The 24413-nt window shown below is 38.3% G+C and overlaps 3 protein-coding genes across 6 annotated transcripts in view; 2 read left to right on the forward strand and 1 right to left on the reverse strand.

Moving 5' to 3' along the window:
- LCA5 (lebercilin LCA5) overlaps window positions 1-1294 on the forward strand; it is an 85664-nt gene extending 84370 nt beyond the window's left edge. The window contains exon 9 of the mRNA XM_064360899.1: window positions 1208-1294. Within this exon, the coding sequence (XP_064216969.1) occupies window positions 1208-1257 (50 nt within the window). The 3' untranslated portion in view covers window positions 1258-1294. The remainder of the gene's footprint in view (window positions 1-1207) is intronic.
- The window catches only part of SH3BGRL2 (SH3 domain binding glutamate rich protein like 2), a 287777-nt gene that overhangs the window by 243249 nt on the left and 20115 nt on the right, over window positions 1-24413 (reverse strand). For both annotated transcript variants that reach the window (XR_010336701.1, XM_064360901.1), the window contains exon 3: window positions 1156-1300. Coding sequence is in view for 1 of the 2 variants with exons in the window: in XM_064360901.1 (XP_064216971.1) it covers window positions 1156-1300 (145 nt within the window). In the remaining variant the exon portion in view is untranslated. The remainder of the gene's footprint in view (window positions 1-1155; window positions 1301-24413) is intronic.
- LOC105730527 (acyl-CoA-binding protein-like) lies at window positions 2500-23907 on the forward strand. 3 transcript variants are annotated; one of them, XR_001110498.2, is made up of 4 exons: window positions 2500-3147; window positions 11386-13998; window positions 18211-18298; window positions 21120-23907. XR_001110498.2 is itself a non-coding variant. In XM_064360900.1 (2 exons), the coding sequence occupies exon 2, from the start codon at window positions 11976-11978 to the stop codon at window positions 12303-12305; it is 330 nt and encodes a 109-aa protein (XP_064216970.1). In that variant the 5' UTR covers window positions 2500-3147; window positions 11386-11975; the 3' UTR covers window positions 12306-14472. The 3 variants fall into 3 exon arrangements, 1 of the variants encoding a protein (XP_064216970.1); XR_010336700.1 differs by lacking the exon at window positions 18211-18298; XM_064360900.1 differs by lacking the exons at window positions 18211-18298; window positions 21120-23907 and having other exon boundaries at window positions 11386-14472.

Raw genomic sequence — 24413 nt, forward strand, 5'->3', positions numbered from 1 at the left:
GGTCCCATCTCTACAAATTTTTTTAAAAAATTAGCTAGGTGTGGTAGTGCACACCTATAGTCCCAGCTATTTGGGAGGCTGAGGAGAGATGATTGCTTGAGCCCAGGAGGTTGAGACTACAGTGAGCTGTGGTCTCGCCACTACACTACAACCTGGGTGCCAGAACAAGACCCTGTCTGTAAGCAGAAATAAAATAAAATAACAGGTACCAACAAAATCAAGTGTATTATTCATACTCAGTTTTTGACGATTCGAATTGCAACCCAGAAACAAGTATTAGTGTTTGGAAGCCACATTATGTACTTCTAAGAAAGGTGCTCTCTTGCTTTTTAGCTGAAAGGACTCTACCATCTACACATTAGTATTATAGTAAAGACTTGATTTCAAGGTGTTTTCATCCTGGCCAGGCACATATGATAACTTTGCATGTAATTTACAGCACTACTATGTGGAAAAAAAGTGTTAATTTTATTTACTTTATTATCAGAATCCCACAAGCTAAACAGTCATTCAGGGGGAAAGAATTGAGAAGTGTATTTCCTTAGGCTTATACATTTGAGTTATCTGCAAAGGTATAATACATCAACTTCTCCCATTAAGTCTCTTTATCAAAACATCTTCCTTTGTTTACTCACCAGAAAACAGAAGAAGGTGAATTAAAACTTTTTTGGTTTCTGATAATAGAACATACAGGCCAAACTACGGGAAGAGATGCAAATTCCCCTTGAATCCTGCTTCACCTGCCCGACAACAAGATATATCTCTCAGCTAGCACATGTGATGTGTTTTCCAAATTATTCCTCTTTAGTAGATGCTACAAAATTACTCTGACAGCACATAAAACTGGCTTGTCAAAAGAAGAGGAGAGAAAATTATAATCAAAATGAATTCAGAATCCAAGGAAATGATTTTTCTCCATCTCTCTTTATCAATGTTGTATGGGATTCATGTAGCTTGTTTGGTGCAGGAGGGAAGATGACTGTTTCAAAGAATGAGACACACCAGTGTTTTTGTCTGAAGCATGAATTTGCGTCACAACCAAGGAATGTTTAATGGATAGTAATGTTTTCTCTATTGAAATTCCAATAAAAATACAAGATTTAGAAGAATATGCAAAACAAAAGGAAATAAAAAACTTAAGAAAAAAAGCCTTACTTCAAAAGGGAAGTTAACATTTCCTTGTATTCCTGCCTTTTGCCATGAGAAGAACGTTCCTTGATTAACTGCTGGCCCAAGGAAGATGAGCGACTCTTGTAGCAGACCTGGTCCCAACCTGCAGCCCGAGGCAAGTCTAACCAATCTACAGGTGCAAAGTGAGAAATAAATGCTCATTGTTGTATAACATTAAAATTTTTTGCCTGTTTGTTATGCAGTGTTATTGTAGCAATGGCCCGCAAATGCAGCATGTATTTACTAGTATTGTTTTACACTCTTCTTATACATTAGGTCATTTAATCCTCAGAACAACCCTATGTGGTAAGTACTAGTATCATCTGTACAATGCACCAAGGTAATGAACTTGTCTGATGCTCCATAGCAAGTAAGTGGGGGAGCATTGGAAGGCAAGCTGCAGGCCCAGGGCTGGGGCGCTTGTGTGCTGCCCGCCATCACACACTCCTCATGCTTCTATTCCCTCTCTGAAAATTCTTACTCACCTGAAGCTCACTTTCCCCCAGGTTAGCAGGTGCTAAGTTTACCTTCTTTCTCCAGTCCTTTACATAGTGATCTACTTATTTGTTCATACACCTTCTAGAACATTTGAAAAACAATGGAATCATATAAAATGTCATTTTATAGGTTAAAACAGTCAAATATCACCAGCCTCATTGGATTCAACCTACCCTGCCACATATTTTTGAAGTCATATCTAAATTTTTTCATTCTAGATTAAATTGTTATAAAAGTGGCAACTTCAAGAATATTGAAAATTCTGAATTTTCAAATAAAAATCCATCATACTATTAATGTATTCAATGGAATCTAAATACCACAGTTTTTAAAATTGAGGTAAAATTCACATAACATAAAATTCACCATTTTAAAAGTGTATGGTTCAGTGGCTTTTAGTGCATTCACAATATTGTGAAACCTTCACCTCTATCTAGTTCCAAAGTATTTTTATCATCCCTAAAGAAACCCCTTATTTATTAAGCAGTCATTCTCCATTCCCTTCATCTCCCATCCCTTGACAACACTAATCTGCTTTCTGTCTCTGTGGATTTCCCTATTCTGATATTTCATATAAATTGCATCATATAACATGGGATTTCGTGACTGGTTTCTTACACTTAGCATAATGTTTTTGAGGTTCATCCATGCCATTGCACATATCAATACTTCATTTCCTTTAATGGCTGAATAATAGTCATTGTATAGTTATACCAAATTTTGTTTATCCACTCATCAGTTGATGGACATTTGGGTTGTTTCCACTTTTATTTATTATTAATAATGCTGCTATGAATGTTCCATGTACAAATTTTTATGTGAACATATGTTTTCAGTTCTCTTGGGTGTATACCCAGGAGTGGAATTGCTAGGACATATGCTGAGATTTGGCTGCTTTTTCTTGATTAAGTGTTCCCCTGGTTGTTGTAAGCTTTTGATTACATTCCAGGGTTCTGAAAAAGTTGATTCTGACAGTTGTGCCACCTTATGCACTGCTTTTATGGAGGGGCAGACTTTTTTTAATCATATTTTTTGGAAACATCTGAAATGAATGGAGCATTCCCTTTCTTTCAGTTTATGTACCTTTGGATGAATCACTTATTGCTACAATGAGACAGGGCTCAAACTGTGGAAATCTCATTTACATAAATAAATTAACAAAATATTAAAAGTTTAATTATAACAATGTCACTCACTTCTGTGAACATCAGCCGAAACCACATTATAATAAATAATAATTCTATTTTAATATTCTATTTGTTGAGTATCTTCTATTTATCCTCCTAGATCTATACCATTCTCTTTTATCTTAACTTTCTGCCTGGAGGCTGACCTGTGTGGACTGTATCAGCATGCTTGCCTTCTTGCTTCCAGCTGGATTTTACCAATGAGTACTTCTTGGCAGGAGATTAGAAGAACAGAAGACAAGGCTATTTATTCTCCCAGCTCCTTCCCTGAAAAATTACCTCTCCTTTCAAGGTAACCCTATCTATACTATCTCCTAGTAAATGCTCCCTTTTATCCCTTTAGGCCCAAAGATATTGACAACGTTCTTGTTACTGTTCTCAGTGTATTACACTATCTTTGGTTTCTTTACATCTTGCTCACATTTGTAAATAGCTTATTTATTACACATTTCTTGACCTTTTAACCTAATGCATGCCATGTGTTTCTTGCCATGTGGCCATGGGTGGTTGCTGTGACTAATTCAGTCCATCAGTGGCCAATACAATTATGTTCCTCTTCAATTCTATTAAAAGAAAAGAGATAATACTACCTACTTGTAAAAGGATTTGTTGGACCAGCACTTGTCCAATATGGTAGCCACTAGTCACATTTGGCTAAATTTAAAGTAAATGAATGAAATAAAATTTGAAACTTAATCTCTCAGTCACATAAATCATATTTCAAGTTCTCAATATTCACATGTCTAGTGGCTACAACATTGGACAGGGATAGGACATTTCCATCTTTGCAGAAAGCAATGCATTAGACGATTATCTGTATAGTAAGTATGCAATTTAAAATCTACACTGGGACAACATTTATAGTTTTGAAAACTATTTATAAAATGGAAATTATTTTTCTTATATTCATTATCCTATAAAATCATCCATTCAAAAATTATTTTCAAAAATAAATTTTTTCTTAAAATTATTAATAAATACTATATATCTGATCTATGTAGACTGAAGCAAAATTTTTAAAGCTTATTTATGTTGAGTATCTGAACATTAAAAATAATATAAAGCATAATGTATTATATTGACTTCAAACATAGCTGCTATATTAGTTTCCTGTGACTGCCATAACCAAATACCGCAAACATGGTGACTTAAAACAACACAAATTGATTCTCTCACAGTTCAAGTCCAGAAGTCCAAAATCAAGATATCAGTGCTTCCTTCAGAGGCTCTAAAAGAGATTTTGTTCCTTGTCTCTTCCAGCATCTGACAGCTGCCAGCATTCCTTGGCTTGTGACTGCATATGCCTCAATCTTCACATGGTTTTTCCTTCTGTTTGTATGCCTCTCTCCTTTGTGTATCTTTTGTAGGAACACTTGTCATTGAATGAGGGCCCTCCTGGATAAGACAGGATGATATCCTCATCTCAAGACCTTTAACTTAGTTGCATTTGCAAAGATCCCTTTTCTAAGTAAGGTAACATTCACAGGTTCTGGTAATTAGGACATAAGCATTTATTTGGGGGCCACTATTCAACCCACTGTAGAGTTTTTTGCATATTATATGCACTTGTGGCTTCTCTAATCAAGAGATCAGGGTAAACTCTATCTGGTCTGACCTTGGGACTTGCTTTGACCAATAGAATGCAGCAGACATGACATTCTAGGACTTTTGGGTCCAGTCCTACAATGGTCACATAGCCTCTGCTTTTGATCAGAGGGAAAAACAGCTGCTATGTAAAGAAGTTCACTTATTGTCCTGGAGAGAGTGGCTACATGGAGAGAAAAAAACCTCTGAAGCATGAAACACTATGGAGGGATGTAGAAAGAGATCCAGCCAGCCCCTGAACTACAGGTAAAAACTGGAAGAAGAACAATGGGACTATTTATGGAGGTTAGAAGAGCAATAAGCAAATTATTATTGGAGACTGGAGAAGAATGCCCAATATTAAATAGTGGGAAAACATTTGAAAAAACTATTATGTGCAGGAATATAAAGATAAAAAATATACCTAAGGAGTTTGTGGAACTGGCTAAGCAGGTTTCCAGGCAGAATTCTGAATGTGCCAATTGGCTTCTAATATGGTTTGTCTGTGTCGCCACCCAAATCTCATCCTGAATTGTAACTCCCACAATTCCCACATGTCGTGGGAGGAACATGATGGGAGGTAATTGAATTATGGGGGTGGGTCTTTCTTGTGCTGTTCTCATGATAGTGAGTAAGTCTCATGAGATCTGATGGTTTTAAAGACAGGAGTTTCCTTGCACAAGCTCTCTTCTCTTGTCTGCTGCCATGTGAGACTTTCACCTTCTGCCAGGATTGTGAGGCTGCCCCAGGCATGTGGAACTTTAAGTCCATTAAACTTCTTTCTTTTGTTTTAAATTGTCCAGTCTTGGATATGTCTTTATCAGCAGCCTGAAAACAGACTAATTGGTACCAGTAGAGTGGGGCACTGCTGAAAAGATACCCAAAAATGTGAAAGCAACTTTGGAAATGGGTAACAGGCAGAGGTTGGAACAGTTTGGAGGGCTCAGAAGAAGACAGGAAAATGTGAGAAAGTCTGGAACTTCCCAGAAACTTGTTGAATAGCTTTGCCAAAAATGCTGATAGTAACATGGAAAATAATGTCCCGGCTGAGATGGTCTCAGGTGGAAACAAGAAACTTGTTATAGGAACAGGAACAAAGGTGATTCTTGTTATGTTTTAGCAAAGAGACTGGTGGCATTTTGCCCCTTCCCTAGAGAGGTGTGAAACTTTGAACTTGAGAGACATGATTTAGGGTATCTGGCAGAAGAAATTTCTAAGCAGCACATCATTTAAAAGGTGACTTGTGTGTTGTTAAAAGCATTCAGTTTTATAAGAGAAGCAGAGCATAAAAGTTCAGAAAATTTGTAGACTGACAATTCAATAGAAAAGAAAACCCCATTTTCTGAGGGGAAATTCAAGCTGGCTGCAGAAATTTGCATAAGTAACTAGGAGCTGAATGTTAATCCCCAAGACAATGGGGCAAATGTCTCCAGGACATGTCAGAGGTCTTCATGGCAGCCCCTTCCATCAGAGGCCTGGAGGGCTAGGAGGAAAAAGTGGTTTCATGGGTGGGGCCCAAGGTACCCATGCTGAGTGCAGCCTAGGCTGTGGCTAAGGCTGTGGTTTCCTAGGGTGCAGGCCTCAAGTCCTGGCAGCTTCCATGTGGTGTTGAGCCTGCCAGTGCACAGAAGTCAAGAATTGGGGTTTGGGAACCTCTGCCTAGATTTCAGAGGATGTATGGAAACACCTAGATGTTCAGGCAGAAGTTTGCTGCAGGAGTGGGGATCTGAGGGAACTTCTGCTAGGGCAGTGAGGAAAATAAATGTGTGGTTGAAGCCCCCACACAGAGTCCCTACTGTGGCAATGTGTAGTTGAGCTGTAAGAAGAGGGCCACCATCCTCCAGACCCCAGAATGGTAGATCCACCCACAGCTTGCACCGTGCACCTAGAAAAGCCACAGACACTCAATGCCAGCCATGAAGGCAGCCAGAAGGGGGACTATACCCTGCAAAGCCACGGAGGTGGAGCTTCCCAAGACCATGGAAACCTACCTCTTGCATCAGTGTGAACTGGATGTGAGACTGGAGTCAAAGGAGATCATTTTGGAGCTTTAAGATTTGACTGACCCACTAGATTTTGGACTTGCATGGGGCCTATATCCCCTTTGTTTTGGCCAATTTATCTCATTTGGAATGGCTGTTTTTACCCAATGCCTGTACCCTCATTGTATATAGAAAGTAACTTACTTGCTTTTGATTTTAAAGGCTCATAGGTGGAAGGGACTTGCTTTGTCTTAGATGAAACTTTGGACTGTGGACTTTTAAGTTAATGCTGCAATGAGTCAAGACTTTGGGGGACTGTTGGGAAGGCATGATTGGTTTTGAAATGTGAGGAAATGAGATTTGGGAGGGACCAGGGACAGGCTGATATGGTTTGGCTGTGTTCCTACCGAAATCTCACCTTGGATTGTAACTCCCACAATTCCCATCTGTCGTGGGAGGAACCTGGTGGGAAGTGATTGAATTATGAGGGTGAGTCTTTCTTGTGCTGCTCTCTAGATAGTGAATATCTCATGAGATCTGATGGTTTTAAAAAATGGGAGTTTCCCTGCACAAGCTCTCTTCTCTTGTCTGCCATCATGTGGGTCATGCCTTTCACCTTCCACCATGATTTTGAGGTCTCTTGAGCCACATGGAATTGTAAGTCCATTAAACCTCTTTGTTTTAGTATAAATTGCCCAGTCTTGAGTATGTCTTTATAGCAGCATGAAAATGAACTAATACAGCCTCTTATACCTACATATTATAAGGCATTGCAAAAATGATATTGACTAAAGAGGAATGATTCCATTTTCAAGTCAAATTTAGAGAAAATATTTCCAACTGAGGGCTTGCTAAGTTGGAAAATAAAATATTTTCTCTTTCCCACATTCTTGAGTTAGAAAAATGTTCTAAAAGTGAGAAAGGGCCCCAGGAAAAAGATAGAATTCAGGACATTGTCAATAAGACATAGCCTTAGAGTAAAGATCAAATCAACAGTGTAGTTACAAGATCCCTAATTTAACTCAGTGCCTTGTCAACCTTCTCAGCTAGACAAAACAGCTTGTAAGAATTTTAAAAGTATTGTCCCACAACACTCTGACTCAAAGCCTGCATTAGAGAGGGACTTGTCTTGAAGAGATTTGTATGTGTGACTTTTTCACTTATAATTTGATTTATTTGATTTCAGATTTAGACTTTGATACACAGGAAGCACACTAAATTTCTTAAGGTTTATATCAGCTTGAACTAAAACTTTTTAGTTTATATCCATGAACTAAAAAGTACATGGAAGGTGCAAAATGAAAAAAGGTAATTTTTTCATTTCATCGTTCTCCGAGCCCTCAACTTGCTTTGCAAAAGGTAGACTGAGACAGCTACATGATGGCAAACATGAAAATTTTCTTGGTAACAAAGGAATATGATTCAGAGGGTAGAGCCCGGAGCCCAGCAGACAAAAATATAAGCTATTAGAAGCAATGGATTAGGTAATCACTTCCATATAGCAAAACTGAACCCAAATCAAGAAATATTCCTTGCCTCCAGATTAGGGGACGCTGATAAGATAAGCCTGGCTGTATTTCAGAATTTCTATTGGCTGCTGACTACTATGTGCCTTCATTTCTCCATGTTATAAATGAGTGTCTAATGTGGTTATTCTGTTCTGTCTTAACACCTTATCGCTGGGCACGGAGATGCAGATAACTTGCATTTTTGCTTCACAGTTCATTATCAAAAGGAGCTGCACTTATGAAATTTCATGCACATCTGTATGATCCCAATGCAGATCAAGAGATACTGGGCATAGAATTTTGTTGAGACTTCAGGTGTCTTTGGAGCAGTTGACTATATGTGAATTTTTGTAGCCAGAGAGCAGACTGTGGGAGATTGTATGTAACTATGGTCAGTAAGAATTATTCGTGCACTTGCCAGTTCTCTGACCAAGAGAGCACGTCTGTTTACCAACACCTTGAATCTGCATGGGACTTGTGATATTTTTGACAAGTTTAATGCAGCAGAAGTCGTATTCTTGGATTTTTGGTCCCAGACATTCTAATGTCATACGGCTTCTTTTTTAGCTCAGAGAGGAAACAAGCAGCTATATAAAGAATTCAAGTAAAGAGAGAGCATGTGCAGGAAAAGAGGCCCCAGAGTATTAGAGCCTATGAAGTGGGAGAGAGAGGATCAGCCAGGTCCCAGCCACTTCAGTCAAACATTTGGGAAACATGACAAGTGTACAAAGCTATCATGATTCTCCAGCCAATGCACATGCTGCAGAAATGAGCTTTCCATTTTAAGCACTGCTTGAATTCCTGAACAATAGAATTGTGAGAGTTAAATGGTTGTTTTAAGTCAACAGTGTGAAGCAGGTTCACTGTGCACTGGTTACCAAGTTGTTTGGGTCCAGTGAGAAAGAACACTCACATACAAGTTTATGAAGCAGGCTTATTACTTACACATAGTGAACAAAGGACATCAGAAGCCTAGGATTTACTATGAACCAGTCCCCTCTCTATAGGCAGCAGAGGAGTGTCATACACCCATAACTAAGTACATGCTTTATTTTAAAGAGTGCAGTTAACTTTGCTGGGAATTAACAGCAAAGAAAAGAGAAGGTATTGAGTCCCTAGTAATTGTAGAGTTTACAAAAAGTGAATTGAAAACTGCCATTAAATAAATTATGTATCACAAAACAATGTCAAATAGATGAATAAACAAAATGACTGAGGAGTGACAGCGAGCAGGAGATTTGTGTCTCTATTAAGTAAAATAAAGATGATTTTTCTTGCAAATGATCTTTTTGGAAAACTTGACACAAGTGAACACAGACATTTTTGTCACTTCTTCCTTGAAACCATGCAAATATGCAACTGAAGCACAGGGTATGATGCAGGTTAATAATACACGTCACCAAGCTTATTATCACTGAGAATCATGGAGATGTAGAGAGAACACACATCTTAACCGATTGGAACCACTTAGCATGGTTTTCACAGTTAAATATTCTAGTTCTATGATAAATAGATAAAAACTTTGATAATAAAATTATTTTATAGATTTGTCACTTGTATGAAATAATGCACCTATGCCTTCAATTTTTCTTACTGATGAGCTCTTTTCTTTTTTTCTGTCAATATGTCATATTTCAGTTTTGACGATGAGAGGTTTTTTCACCCTGGAAAAATGCATGTGGTTGGATTCAGGAAGAGTAAAGGGTTTGTTCTTGGGTCCATTGGGAGGAAATGATAGTGGTGAGAGATAAGAGGAGAACTACCAGAGGGATATCCTGTAGGCAGGTGTGTTTAGGAAAGACAACTTATGAAGGAGAAGGACTTGGATTCTTAAAAAAAATATATTTAATAAGTTCAACTTTTATTTTAGATTCAGGTACATGTGCAGGTGTTTTACATGGGCATACTGTGTGATGCTGAGGTTCAGGGTATGAATGATCCCATCGCTCAAGTAGTGGGCATAGTACCTAGTAGGTAGACTTACGGCCTCTTGACTCCCTCCCCCCAACCCCTAGTAGTCTCCAGTGCCTGTTCCCATGTTTATGTCCATGAGTATCCAACGCTTAGCTCCCACTTATAAGTGAGAACACATGGTATTTGGTTTTCTGTTCTTGCCTTAATTCACTTAAGTATCTGGATTCTTTAAAGCCACCCCACACCCCAACTAAAGTCTCTTAGGGCAAATTTGCATGTACTCTGATATACCCAGACTCTTTTGAAGAGTGCTAGTTTACATTATCTTACATTTGGTAATCAAACTTTTTAATTGTTTATCCACAGTGGGTTAATAGGCACTATACTGTCATAGCCTGCAGTGTTGATGTATTCATTTCTGCCCAGGAAGGCTATTTTGTGTGATTCTCATTTTTGTGACTTTAAATTAGATGAGACTTCAAATTTACACATTTTCTTCTATCTCTCTGTGCTTTATTACATGGTTAAATGCTTTAAGATTTATTGAATCCAGGTGTTTTATTTCTCAGTAATCACCAGAACTCACCTAATTTGATTATGTCAATCTGTTATATTCAAGAATTGTTTTTTAAAAATTTCCTTTCCCAGTTAATATTGTATTTATGTGGCTTTCTTGATTTAAAAATATATTAAGAAATGTAATTTTATGAAAGATAATTTGAGAAAGCTTGCTCAAGCGTTTTTTTTTCCTTCTGCTATAACAAAGCTTAATAACAAAGAATGTATTCTACAGTAATATTTGGGGCAAATTCTAAAACACATTGCTTGCAGTGATCTCCACCCTTTCCTCATGAATACAAAGTGTAGTGTGTTTCTGCTTTTCTGGGCATGGAAGTGGATAGCACAATGATGTAACTCCTTATTCACAACATCATTGGAGCCCCACATTAAAAACATTTTTGCTTAAATAATGAGCATTTTTGCTTGTCCATAAAGAACCCACATGAGACACAAAAAAATGTTTTTCCCAGATGGTCCTTTTTGCATTAAAATTACTAACCCAGACATCAAAAGCAAACAATAAAAGTGTTGAAATATGTACTTTGGGCCAAAACAACAGAGCCTTGAACTTCCATGGGCTTTGCAATTTTAAGAGAACAGCTGGGTGTGCACAGGCAGTCAGCCCAGCTATGACTCTCAACCTTGTGTTTCTTTTTCTATATAGTCACCGTGGGTACAGTTTCCTTCTTTTGGAAATGGAAGCGTGGTTATAATCATTCTTGAACTTGAGAAAGGCATAGGCATTTCCTTACCTTTTATAAAGGGGGATAACCGTTTTTAGTATTTATGGTGTAATCGGTTGTTTTCGTTTTGCTATTCATTTGCCTTTTTGCAGGTAAAATAACCAGTATTTTTCTTGAGGAACTACCTCTTTCTCCACAGAATCAACCATGGGTGTTCCAGAAGACATATAGCCTAGATTTCAAGTCCTCTAGGAATCAGCCATATCTAATCTAATCACAACTTCAATCATTTTTTCAGGATACAGCCACAGAGCTGGAGGTGCTGATCCAAGGAAGTTTCCGTATCAGCCATGCACTAAGTCCAGAATGAGTGCTTCCTCTGTCTGATTAAGGCCCTGACACTGAATTAGGGTCGTCAAAGCAGGTTCTTCTCCCTTATCGCAAATTCTGTCTTGGGACTTAATTGCCTTTGCTGGTCATCTCCCCCAGGGCTTTGGAGGCCCATCAGGCCATTTTGACAACTCTGAACTTGAGAGTGGGAGTCTGAGTTGGACACTCACTTGAGGAGGGCTATGAGACTCCATCTACTCAAAGGGCCAGAGCCCTGGGGCTAGATCCCACAAAGATCCAATTATCTCTCCTTATTAGCTCACATGGTTGGTTATTTCCTTTACATCTATAACACAGGGGACTATTTTGGGATTCCCCCATCCACCCTGGAAAAGAAGCCAGCTCCAAAAATAAGCTGACCTCTCCATCATCAGAGAAAGAAAACTATCAACAAATTTTAAGGAAACTGTTATCAGTTTAAAAGAAAATAGTACTATATATACATATTTATAGTGCATCTTTAAAATAATTAGAGTATATATATTTAATTTTTAAACTATGATGATTGCTTCCTGCTCCTCTCCTCCTTCACGGGCTCCCTGGAGTCCTTGCAAGCTGGCCAGGATGTCTCAGGCTGAGTCTGAGAAAGCTGTGGAAGATGTTAAGCACCTTAAGACCAAGCCAGGGGATGATGAGATGCTGTTCATCTATGGCAACTACAAACAAGCAACTGTGGGCGATGTAAATACAGAATGGCTTGGGATGTTGGACTTCAAGAGCAAGGCCAGGTGGGATGCCTGGAAGGAGCTGAAAGGGACTACCAAGGAAGATGCCATGAAAGCTTACGTCAACAAAGTAGAAGAGCTAAAGAAAAAACATGGAATGTAAAAGACTGGATTTGATTGCCAGCCATGCGTTTATCCTAAGCTGAGACAATGCCTTGGTTTTTCTAATACTGAAGATGATGGGAATTAGGGAAAATAACCAGTTAACCCAGCTCTTCGAGGCTGCTCACCACAGAATTCTAACAGATTAGGTGCTGAAATGATTACTGACCTTCCCTGAGTAGTTTTTATCTGAGATCAGTTAAAAGTGTATTTGTGACTTAAAAAAATTATAATGAACACAGATTTTGGATAATTAAGGAGCAACCTCAACAAGTTTCTGAGATCCATTATTATAGAAGCATGGAGTAACAATAGGACACTCCAGTTAACAGAAGCCTGAACACAAGATCATTTGTTGTATTTATTATGTATTTGCATGCACATTGCAAGATCTTAAGAAATTCACTAAGTAGTCATAACCTTTGCTTTCTAGGAATCTTGAATACGAAGTTAAAAGAACGGCATTTTCATGATCATCCCAGTGTAAACCTGACACACCCCAGCATTATTAACATTCTTCCAGATAATATCTGAATTTCCTTCCACTTTCACTGTGGGTATTGGAAGGGCAAAGAGTAGAAAACAACTTAGGGAATGCGCAAACATGGAATTGGAATTTGTAAACCATATTCAGGAAGAGACAGCTTTGGCTAGAGCAATAGTTTTAATGGTTTAATGGTTTTTAATGTTTCTTTTTAAGGGTTCTGTTTAGATGTTTCAGGATTCTTTGAACTTCCCACTGGCACATGGGGAGTGGGCATCAAGTGGATGGGGCTGTGATGTTCTTAGACACTACAATGAACTGAATGCTTACATTTCCCCCAAAACTTATATGTTCAAATCCTAACTCCAAATGTGATGGTATTAGGAGGTGAGGCCTTTGGGAAGTGATTAGATCATGAGGATGGAGCCCTCATGAAAGGGACTAGTGCCCTAAAGTAACCCCAGTTAGCTCTCTGGTTCTCCTTCTACCAGGTGAAGATATAATGAGAAGGCAGCAGTCTGCAGCCTAGAAGAAAGTCCTCACTAGAACACAACCTTACTAGTACTCTGTGTTAGTCTATTTTTGCATTGCTATAAAGAAATACCTGAGGCTAAGTGATTTAAAAAGAAAAGAAGTTTAATTGGCTCACAGTTCTACAGGCTGTACGGATGCATGGTGCTGGCATCTGCTTCTGGTAAGGAACTCAGGAAGCTTACAATCATGGCAGAAGGCAAAGAGGGAGCCAGTGTTCTCACGTGTGAGAGTGGGAGCAACAGAGAGAGAGGTCCCAGACTCTTTTAAACAGTCAGGTCTCACATGAACTAACTGAGCGAGAACTCATTTTCTACCAGGGGGATGGTGCTAAACCATTCCTGATAGTTTCACCTCCATGATCCAGTCACCTCCCCTCAGGCCCCACTTCCAACATTGGGAATCACAGTTCAACATAGATTTGCAGGGGACAAACATTCAAACCATCTAATACACTGACCTTGGACTTCCAGTCTCCAGATCAGAAGAAATAGATATCTGTTGTTTATAAACCAGCTAGGAGGCTGTCAACTTAGAACCTATCTTTTTGGAGTGACTTGAATACATTTTCTCTTATCTAGAAGGATCTCTACAGTGAGTTGTTTCAGATATGTGGGGTCTAGAACCAGACTGAAGGATTCAAATTCTGCCCTGCCACTTACTTGTTCTACTGCCTTGAGTAAGTTAAATAACCTTTCCGTGCCTTAGTTTTCTCATCTGTAAAATGACATTAATATTAGAATTTCCCTCATAAGCTTGTTATGAGAATTAATGCACTAATACAAGGATTGGCAAATTTTTTCTGTAAAGAACCAGATAATAAATAGTTTAGGCTTTGTGGACTATGTAGTCTCTGTGGCAACTACTCAAGTATGCCCTTGTATTAAATAGAAAGGAAGCAACCATAGATAATGCCTGAATGACTTGGTGTGGCTATGTTCCAATAAACCCTTACTTACAAAAACAGGCAATGAGCTGAATCTGGCCTGCAGGGTGTAGTTTGCCAATCCCTGGAATACTCGTGCACTAATACTTAGACCCATTGTAAGAACTCCGAAAATATTAGCTTTTTTAAAAAAATTATCATGGTCATCATCATTATCATCATCATATACATTCACTCATTCAACAAAGGATAATAAATCCTACTATGTGCTAATTTTACTGTGTAGTTCTCAGTGTTTTCGACTTTGCTGTCACTTCTATGCATTTTCCACACTCAGGGCTCAGGTTCTCAAACCTTCCACTAAAGTTCCTCTACCGGCAGAAGAAGTAAAACTTCATCCCATGGTTCTGGTGCTGGCAATAGTCCTAAATGCAGAATCTGCATTTCAAGTGTCAGATTTTATCTTAAAAATCCATGTAGTATTTGCATTTTACTCCATAGTATAGTTATGTTTCCTTTAATACAAAAAAATGATGACTGAAACCATTCATCATTGAGTAAAACTGACTGTGTTTACAAAGCATCTTCTGGTTTTCCATCACACGTACATTTACACAAATTTGAGAAACGAGGCCTGTGATAACAGGAACTTAACCTTTGAGGTAGGTAATTTTCTTAGGGTTTAATAGCCTTGGTATTCCATGTGGCTATTAGATCTTTCTAAAACACAAAGAGAGGGAATAAAATTAGGCAACATAGACACCAAAAAGTTCACTGAAAAATTTAGGGAACTCCCAATCATTGTCTTTCACTTGGCAGGTGACAAAGTACGTGTCTGGGTCCTGCAGCTCTGATCTTACCCTCATGGCTCAGGAGTGTTGATGACATACAGGAAATCAGCATGTGCCCATTAAGTAGTATAAAAAATAAAATTATGAATAAATAAGAGAATGTGTGTGAAAGAGATCATTATGAGCTGAAGCATATAAAAATTTCAATATTTGACCATTTGTGTGGCAGTTTCTATGGTTCATCCTAATACTTCTCCAAAGCTTGTTAACCAGCAATGTGCATAGCACTGGTTTTTAAGTGAAATAGTACCACTGTAGGTCATAATAAGAATAGCACTTTCAGACTCTGTTTAAAAAGTGCACCCAGAATAGAGAATGTGGAAATACAAAGCAAAAGTTAGTGGTTAATGCTGAAAACAATCAGAACATTCTGTTTTTAGTAGCCTAAGGGTTTGAATAGTGATCAAGGTTCAGTCAGAATCATTTCAGACATTTTTGAGAAATGATCATTGCAGGTGTTTCTTGATCCAGCAGGTGCTAAAAAATAAAGCATCAGGACCAAAAGAGTTAGCCTTGAGCATTGCATGAAAACACTTGGAAAGATGAAGTCCCCTGTGTTCTTCATGACCATAAGCAAAGTGCATTTATTCAACCACTTTATCAGTGTGAGGTGGAGAGAAAGCAGATGTTGTTTCGCTCTTCCTTTGTTTTAATGAGTTGCCAGACAATGCTCTGAAGACATATGACAAATTTCTCTTAGCATCCCCATTTCCCTTAGTAGGCAGCTTAGCACCCACAGCAGACTTTTCAGACTCTTATATTCTAACCAAGACACATTCTTTCCTAACACTCATTTAAATTCCAGTTTTTTTGCTTTTGTTTTTGTTTTTGAGATGGAGTCTTGCTCTGTCATCTAGGCTGGAGTGTGATGGCACAATCTCAGCTTACTGCAACCTCCACTTCCTGGGTTCAAGTGATTCTCCTGGCTCAGCCTCTGGAGTAGCTGGGATTATAGGCTCCTACCACCACGCCCGGCTAATTTTTGTATTTTTAGGAGAGATGGGGTTTCACCATGTTGGCCAGTCTGGTCTTGAACTGACCTCGTGATCTGCCCAACTCAGCCTCCCAAAATGCTGGTATTACAGGCATGAGCCACGTGCCTGGCCTTAAATTCCAGTTCTTATCTCAAATCTTAAGTTTTATATAGGGGTGAATACACTGGCGATTAAACCACACAGATAGAGAAAGTAGCCAAACTCAATAACACCATTGACATGTGAAGAGTGTAAGTATGAAATATGCATGAAATTTTGCAAGTTAGGGTAGATCAGCACTATATGAGTCTTTAGATAGTAAATTCCCGAGTCTAGATCTGGAGAAATAGAAGCTCAGAAGTGAGAATTTGGGTTATCAGGGAGGAAAGCAGAGCTTCTAAGCACATGTGAGTGTTTCTACCTGTGGTTTGGCACACTTTATGTAGCCTTGGAGTTTAGATTTGCTCCCTTCATTCTGTCTTAGATTTAATGACTTGAAGCTTCAACTGACAAGGCTGGGGTAGAAAAACAAAACAGTTAAACCAATTTTAGAAGAAAATGTGAACAACTAGTTGACATTTTCTGATGGAAATAACTGTCAAGTTGACAAGAAACTTGGCCTTCCTCATATCAGAAATTTGATCCAAATGGAAAACATTTTCTAATTAGAATTCCTAAACATACATACGCAGAAATTGAAAGGATAGTTTCAAAAACCCACCTATATTCGATTTTCAAAATGTTTCCCTTTTTGCTTTATCTACCCTTTTGGTTGTTGAGATATTTTAAAGCAAATCGCAGTTGCTTATCATTTCACTCCCATCCATACTTTGGTTTGCATTTCTTAAAAATTAAGGATATTTTATTTTATAACTATATTGCCACTTGGGCAAAATTTTAAATTATAATTTATCACTAAATGTGTACCGACTTCCTCCTTATTGTGAAAATGCCTATGATAGGAGAAAAAGAAAAATAAGGGTAAGAAAGAAAAGTGAAGCTAGGAATAAAAGTATTGAATATCAGTTCAATAACTGATTCTATAAAACTACTGCATACAGAAGGTCCCATTCTAATCTTAAACCCAGTCACTTGCTTCACTGGGGCCAAGGCAGGAGGGAAACTCTGGCAATTACAAGATTTAGTGTCTATGAAGGGGAGCAGCATCATTTCTCTGGAGAACACAGCTTTTCCTGTCTGTAAGGCGTGTGAGGAATTTCTACTGGAAATCTTCATGAAGAAGACAGTATGAGATTTATTGGACAATACACTTTACAAAATCCCCACAATAAATACAAAAGAGGTTTTGTGCCGCTCCTTGTTAGAGTGTCTTCGTTGCACACTAAGGTCTAACACTGAATCCAGCTGAGTAAAAGCTGTCTGACAAGGGGCCAGAGCCGTGCGTCCCTGTGTCATGTCTGCCTGGTGGCTGCCATCCCAAGGTACAGCATAAAGCCCATTCATTTCAAAGAAGCTTTTAATCTCTCTCTCAGACTCCCAGTGTCCCAATTCCCCCATTAATAATACAGTCTTAATTTTCAAAACTTGAATCCAGCTGTTACTACTTTTAAATGCTGTTATCCATTGCAAGTCAATGTGATACCAAATGTGTAGTCCACGTTCATTCATCATTTGTGAATTTGGCCCAGCCACTGGATTTTTTTCCTCTGTTATTCAGGAGGGTTGCAAATGCCAAAAGCAATCAATCCATGAAGCAAATCAATGTTAACAGCCATCACGGGTAGAGCTAACCCTGCAGCTATCTGGTATTTTTTTTGAAATAGAAGCAGAGCTTGTCTTTGGATCTAATGACTAGAATATCCATGCACTAAAGGGACTGTCTCCCTTCAGCTTTTAAAAAATTATCATACTCTGGGCCAGCTTTTGTGATAGTTTTCAAGCTGCAGGAACAGCTTGAGGCTGGGGGCGGTGGTCCTGCTCTGTCAGTCATGGGGACCAGGTGGCTCCCGGCATCCTCGGTTCTCTCACCTCCATGCTGCTGCTGCTGCATTGATCCTTGACAAACGCTCTGACTCAACACTCTACCACCTACCAGCGATATCTCTGAGGATGGTGCAAAATGCAATTTATTTGTGCCCTTGGTGTGTGTAACATAGCTCATCGTGCTTTTAAAGATCTCCTCCTGGCTTCTGCTAACAGCCTTTGCTTGCTTCCTGCAGTTCTGTTCATCACATGACTAAATAAACCTGCTTGACGTTGCCATCTTCAGGAGTCCAAACAGAAAACACACTGAAATCATATACTTAGGTGAGCTGACATCAAGGAACAATGAGAAAAAACAACTCAATAACTAGGAAAAAATTTTTGAATGCACAAATATTTTCTTGTCAAACTTTAAAAAGATAAAGAAAACAAAAATATTTTTGGAAATTTGAACATACCCACAGTGGTAAAATATGTCCTGCTCCCACATTGCATATTTTCCTGGGTATAACATTCCTATTTTAAAATCTTAGCAGCAGATCCAAGAAACAAATGTCTTTGAAAATTCCATTTCATGGATGTGTCACTGTATGCGTTTAAACTTTTTTCCAACTGAAAATTATTGCAAACAGCATGAAAAACGTCAACACAGGGAACAGAATAAAAGTAATGGATGATCTTAAAAAACAGAGGGATAAAAATGTCCGTGAAATACTATACTCAAATGACTAATGTTAATATTTAGGTTAAATTATTCCCTGTAGGCAAGAAAATAAGTAAGACGCTCATAGAGTAATACATAAAATAATAGTAGCAGGAGAAATAGAGTCAGAAAAGTCAGTAATAGATCCAGCTCATTTTAGAAATCTGGCAAAGAGAATATCCAGCAATAAAATAAAGTTTATTAATATTGCAAAGGAACAGAAAATTTCAGATTACTGTTGATTTTTCTACTATATCAAAAAACATTGTTAGGTGTTTTATGTTGCTTTTGGCCTATAATATCCAGATTACTTGTTCTATTTCACGTTGCAGAAGTCTTACTTTAATTCTGTCACTCTTTCCAGTGTATATACTCATTCACTTATTTTTAGATTTCTATGCATAATTAAACAGTAATCATTCATTTTCCTAAATACACCCTTTTCTTTGGAATCTTTACCATTAACATGGTAGATGTTGAATTCTACTTTCCTGTTTTCCCGTAGACATTTGCTTTCCTAGATTCCAAAGCAGCAAGTATCTCAAACATGCCTCACCATTACTCCATTTTAATTGAAGGCTTCCTGTTAGAATTATGTTCAGTACCCTGGGAGTTACAGTACAATGAACGAAGTCACAATTAAACAAACAAAATTAAAATAAACTGGAAAATATTATGTAGATATTTGTCTGCAGGAGGTGAAGTCCAAGCTCCCTGTTAAAGAACAGGAAGGAGTTAAGTGTAGAGAAAAGCTATTTCTATGTACCAGGATATATCACTGCTTATAATTGCTTACAGCCAATTCCCATATTAATCTCCTTATATCTTTATATGTATATCCTAATAGTCCTGTTTCTCTGGAGAACCTTAACTAATACAGACAGTGAGCTATTTGTCGTTAGCAGAAGGGCCTTACGATGTCATAGCCTGGTACATAGAAAGGGTGTTACATATACCACATAGCTGCAGGGGAGAAACCTGGACACTAGAGGGATGCCTGGCAGAGAGAGGAATAGAAACAGTTTTTCTTTGCTTATGATCGATGGTCATAAAAGCCATACTGCTTACAAAGTCTAGTGCCAGATCTACAAGCTGTTGTATCCAACCTGCCCTCTTTAGTTCTACCGGGGAAAAGCAGGGTCATTTATCCACTAAATACACCCCAAATCACACTCGAAGAAATAGGACCCTGAGGTCAGGGCACATGATGAGCCACTCCAGGGGAGCCCTGGGCATGATTACAGTGTTCGGTAATGAAATGTTCCACACTACTCTAGATGTTACATTGCATATTGAATACCCGACTCTCAACACACAGAGAGCCCTTCTGGAACTCATCAGCATCTCCAACTACCATCGCTGAGTCTTTTTCATTCTAATTAAGGGTTTCCAATTCTTAATTGCCTAAATCTCTCTGGGGAAGTCTCAATACACAAATCACAGTTTGATTTGTTTGTGGTGGGACAAAATTACTGTTTTCCCCATAGTTTTAAATTCTCCTCTAGAGACCTATAAGAACCTATGATTGGGGTCACTCTTTATATAAAGTAGTAGTGTATTACAGGAGGGAAGATTCTGAACAACGCAATCCAACTGTAGACTCACCATAGGTACAAGATACCAAGGTTTACAACCAGGCTCCAAGAGAGAAATAAAGAGAGGAATGAAGATTAAAGAAAAGCCTTAGATTTTCTACTTGATATTCTAAGAGGTGACGGTGAACATTCACTCTTTCTTTAAAATCAAGCCCAGAATCCTTCATGTTTTTGTAGTGGCCATAGAATATGATGAATATCCTGGAAAGTCAGTTGTTCCAAGGGCACTTTCTAGATCCTGTTGGCCAGAAAACTGTCTATCTTAAACCCAGAACCACAGCTTCCACTGATTAATCAGCAATAAATAATTGCCTTCATCCTGGCAGAGCTAGAAGGTCTGTAGAACTAATTGTCATACAGAAAAACCTTTATCATTTTTTCTGCAATTTTTCCAGCTATCCAAGGACATTTGCATTCTCAGTTACAATGAGTAGCAAGACATGGGGCTATGATTTTAAATTCTGGGCACCATTCTAGAAATATAGGAATTAGGAATAATGTTTTGTTGAAGAATGTCTAAGTATTGCAGGGGTTATTTGGACATCAGTGACTTAGCCTGGAACATACTTCTAATTGAAATAGTTTAGAAATCATATACTAGCTTCCATTAGAGTTGGTCTAGCTAGGGCCTAATTTCCATATCCTACGATTTTGAGAGGCAGCAATTCTTTAAAAAAAGATTGGTTCTAAGTGTCAGATATGACAACTCATGTCAGCTACCTGTGTGCTAACTTTTGTCAGAATACCTCCTATTTTAGTACTAGGTATGTTTGAGTCGCACACAATTGTCATATGATTTGGCCATCCTAATGATTTTTCATTCATTTTTTCCTTCTCTCTCTTTTAGTGGTTAACTGATTAAAACAAGATGAACACAGAGCCTCCCAGCAATGAGTGTCTCTGGGTGCACTCAGCTCCCTGGCTTCTGCTTTGGCTTATCATCTAACAATGCCTCTGACTCAGACTGTCTCCCACCAAGGCTGGATTTTGGCTGTCTGTTTCTACCACATGATCAAGATACTGGATGTGCCCAGATCCCAGGGGCCTTTCGCTGCCCCAGACACTCCTATATAATCAGTATGAAAAATGTCCAATGCAGTAAATGCCACTTTAATTATAAGCTTGCTTCAACTGGATTAGAATCAAAATAGCATGCTTAAGACAAAAATTAGATCTGAAAAGCAAAATCAGGAAAAGAGCTTCAGGGACAGGAGTCTGATTCTATTTCATGATTAAGTGATTTTCTTCTCTAATTCTCATTTTAATCTTCTCATTTCCACCATAAACCTACACCATCGTCCAATCCCATGCATTTTTACTCAAGTAATTGTATTCTTTTTACTTGCCTTTCCAATATTACTTCAGATATACTGCCTTTCTCCACTTCAGGGCACCCCTAGTTTTGGATGCAGATGCGAAGCATTAAAGCTGTAACAATAGAGGTTAGTAACTAGTAGGAACAGTGGCTTTAGAGTTGGACTTGGTTTCAAATTCTGGCTCCGGCACTTGTTAGTAGTGTAATCTTTCACACCATATTTACCCCTGTAAGCTTCAATTTCCTTAGCGATAGAATAGTAAGAAATAATAGTTATTTTGCAGGGTGATTTTAAAGACAAATCAATCAATGTTGATAATGCCTTTGGCAAGAGGCCTGGCGAATGCAGTATGCCACCTGACAAACGCTACTTGTTGATATGGGTAGAAAGATGCTCACCAGATCCATGTGTAAATCTGGAATCAGGAAGACTCAAGTTCAGACACCATCTCTAGCACTTAAGAGTTGTGAGACTCTAGGCAAGTCTCTTAATCTCTCTGTTTTGCTGGCTCTTCTGCAAAATGACACCTATCTCACAGATGTCATTTCTGGGTGCTGTCTTGATTAATACAAGCTTCTTCCAAAAGATAAGTCTCAGCTGCATTTGTTTATAATGGATAAAGTGACCACCACAGACCTTTAAAATACGCTGCTAATGAGAAATAAAACAGGATCACCATCTTCTAAAGCTTTCCAGCAGCAGTTATTCTCGTTCTGTCCTCATGGCCATAAGTAACACCTTCTATTCAATTTGTCCAAATTGTTCCCTACTAGACTTCTGACTCCAGGCCAGGATCTCTGGCACTAAAACAGGCAGAGTAATGAACAAAGTGTTCTCTGCTTTTTATGCATTCTACAGATTTGGAGTACAGTAGGAGGGCAACTAGCCGCTGAGCCTAGGTCAAGGATGATAAGAGACTCCAAGAACCCACAGTGGCCTATTGTTGATAATGTTGAAGAACCAGATACCTCAGTTGTTCTAAAAATAGGGTTCCTTAATCAGAGATACAAATGCCATCTAGAAACCAGCTATATTATAACAAGATATATAGAAGACAGTGTGATGGTTAATTTTATGTGTCGATTTGAATGACACATTAAGGGATGCCCAGATAGCTGGTAAAACATTATTTCTGGGTGTGTCTGTGAGGGTGTTTCTGAAAGAGAATGGCATTTGAATCAGTGGACTGAGGTAAAGAAGAGCTGCCCTTGTCAATGTGGGCAGCATCATCTAATCTGTCTAAAGCCTAAACAGCACAAAAAGGCAGAGGAAGAATGATTTTTTTCTCTCTCTCTCCATGAGCCGGACACCCATTTTCTTCTGTGAAATACTGGAGCCCCTGGTCTTCTGACGCTGGGACTTATGCCAGCAGCTCCTATTGTTTATCAGTCTGAATTACAGTCTGAATTCATAGTTCTCATCATATGCAGATGGCATATGATGGCACTTCTTGGCTTCCATAATCATATGAGCCAATTCTCATATTAATCTCCTTATATCTTTATATGTATATCCTACTGGTCCTGTTTCTCTGGAGAACCCTAACTAATACAGAGAGTGAGCTGTTTATCATTAGCAAAAGGGCCTTGTGACAGGTACACTATTGTCCCTAATTATTTGCTGTTACTCTCTTTGAGGAGACTGTACTTCACCCCACTGATGGCAGGTTTGGTCACATGACTTGATTTGGCCAGTGAAAAGTGAGCGGTATGCCACTTGCAAACACGATCTTTGAGAGTCACTGGTAATTCTTCCCTCTTAGACATTTCTTCAAAAACTCTTCTCTAATGATTTCCTTAGGCAGGCCAGAAGTCCCTGTTGGACTTGACTGGACTCTTCTTGAAAAGGTTGCAAAGATCAGCTAGTATTAGCATTTCACTTTATAATGTGGGAGCACATCATCCTCAACTTTGGTTTTCAGTCAACACAAACTTACACACATACAAATAGACACACACACATGTACCCCTCACACATATTTATATTTATATTTTCTAGACTGTTGAATAAATTCCCTGTCTTTTGTTATTTTCTGTGAGATAATTTAACTTCTTAATGCAGTTGGAAAATACAGTGCAAATGATACTGTCGTAAATGAGAGAACTTCATCAACCTCTAATTAGAAATTGAATCACTATGTGAATAGCATAATAAAATAGCCCATTTTAGTAATCTACAACAGAAATTAGTTCAGGGAAGACTTTATTGAAAGGATATGACTAACATGCCCTAATTAAATGCATTTTTAAAATATTTCCTTAACTCCTGGACCAACACTGTCCAATAGATCTTCCTGCAACGATGGAAGAATTCTACCTCTGTGCTATATGATATGGTAGCTACTAGCCACATGTGGACTACTTGAAATGTGGCTAGTGCAGCTCTGAAGATAATTTTAAATTAATTTAAATTAATTTATATTTAAATTTATATAGCCCCACATATGGCTAGTAGCTGCTGAATTAGAAAGTGCGCCTTAGAGCCTACATTGAAAGAGTATCTTTTCATAAAAACTGAAGTATTATGTTACTATATTTGGAACTAAGAAGTTTATATGTTTGTATATGTATAAGCTTATATCCATATACATATAGGCTTCTTAATTGTACGAACACACACACACACACACACGCATACCCATGTCTATATCCCTGTAGTTATGTATTTATGCAAGTATACACAACCTTGCCTTTTTTTTTTAGGCAACCATATCATTGTAGAGCCAAGAAAGTATTGCCTATTTTGTTCCAGACTTCCAGGGATTGTGGGTACTCCCATTGGAGATCTAATCTAGCTTTAGGGAGAAAATCTTACAGCGAAGTATT

This window comes from Aotus nancymaae, unplaced genomic scaffold, assembly GCF_030222135.1.
Source record: "Aotus nancymaae isolate 86718 unplaced genomic scaffold, 86718_ANA_hifiasm-v0.15.2.pri h1tg000040l, whole genome shotgun sequence".
In the NCBI taxonomy this organism is placed as follows: Eukaryota; Metazoa; Chordata; class Mammalia; order Primates; family Aotidae; genus Aotus; species Aotus nancymaae.

Bases quoted from the DNA above. Each gene is read 5' to 3' on its own strand.
- LOC105730527 (XM_064360900.1), top strand. From the start codon at position 11,976: ATGATGATTGCTTCCTGCTCCTCTCCTCCTTCACGGGCTCCCTGGAGT.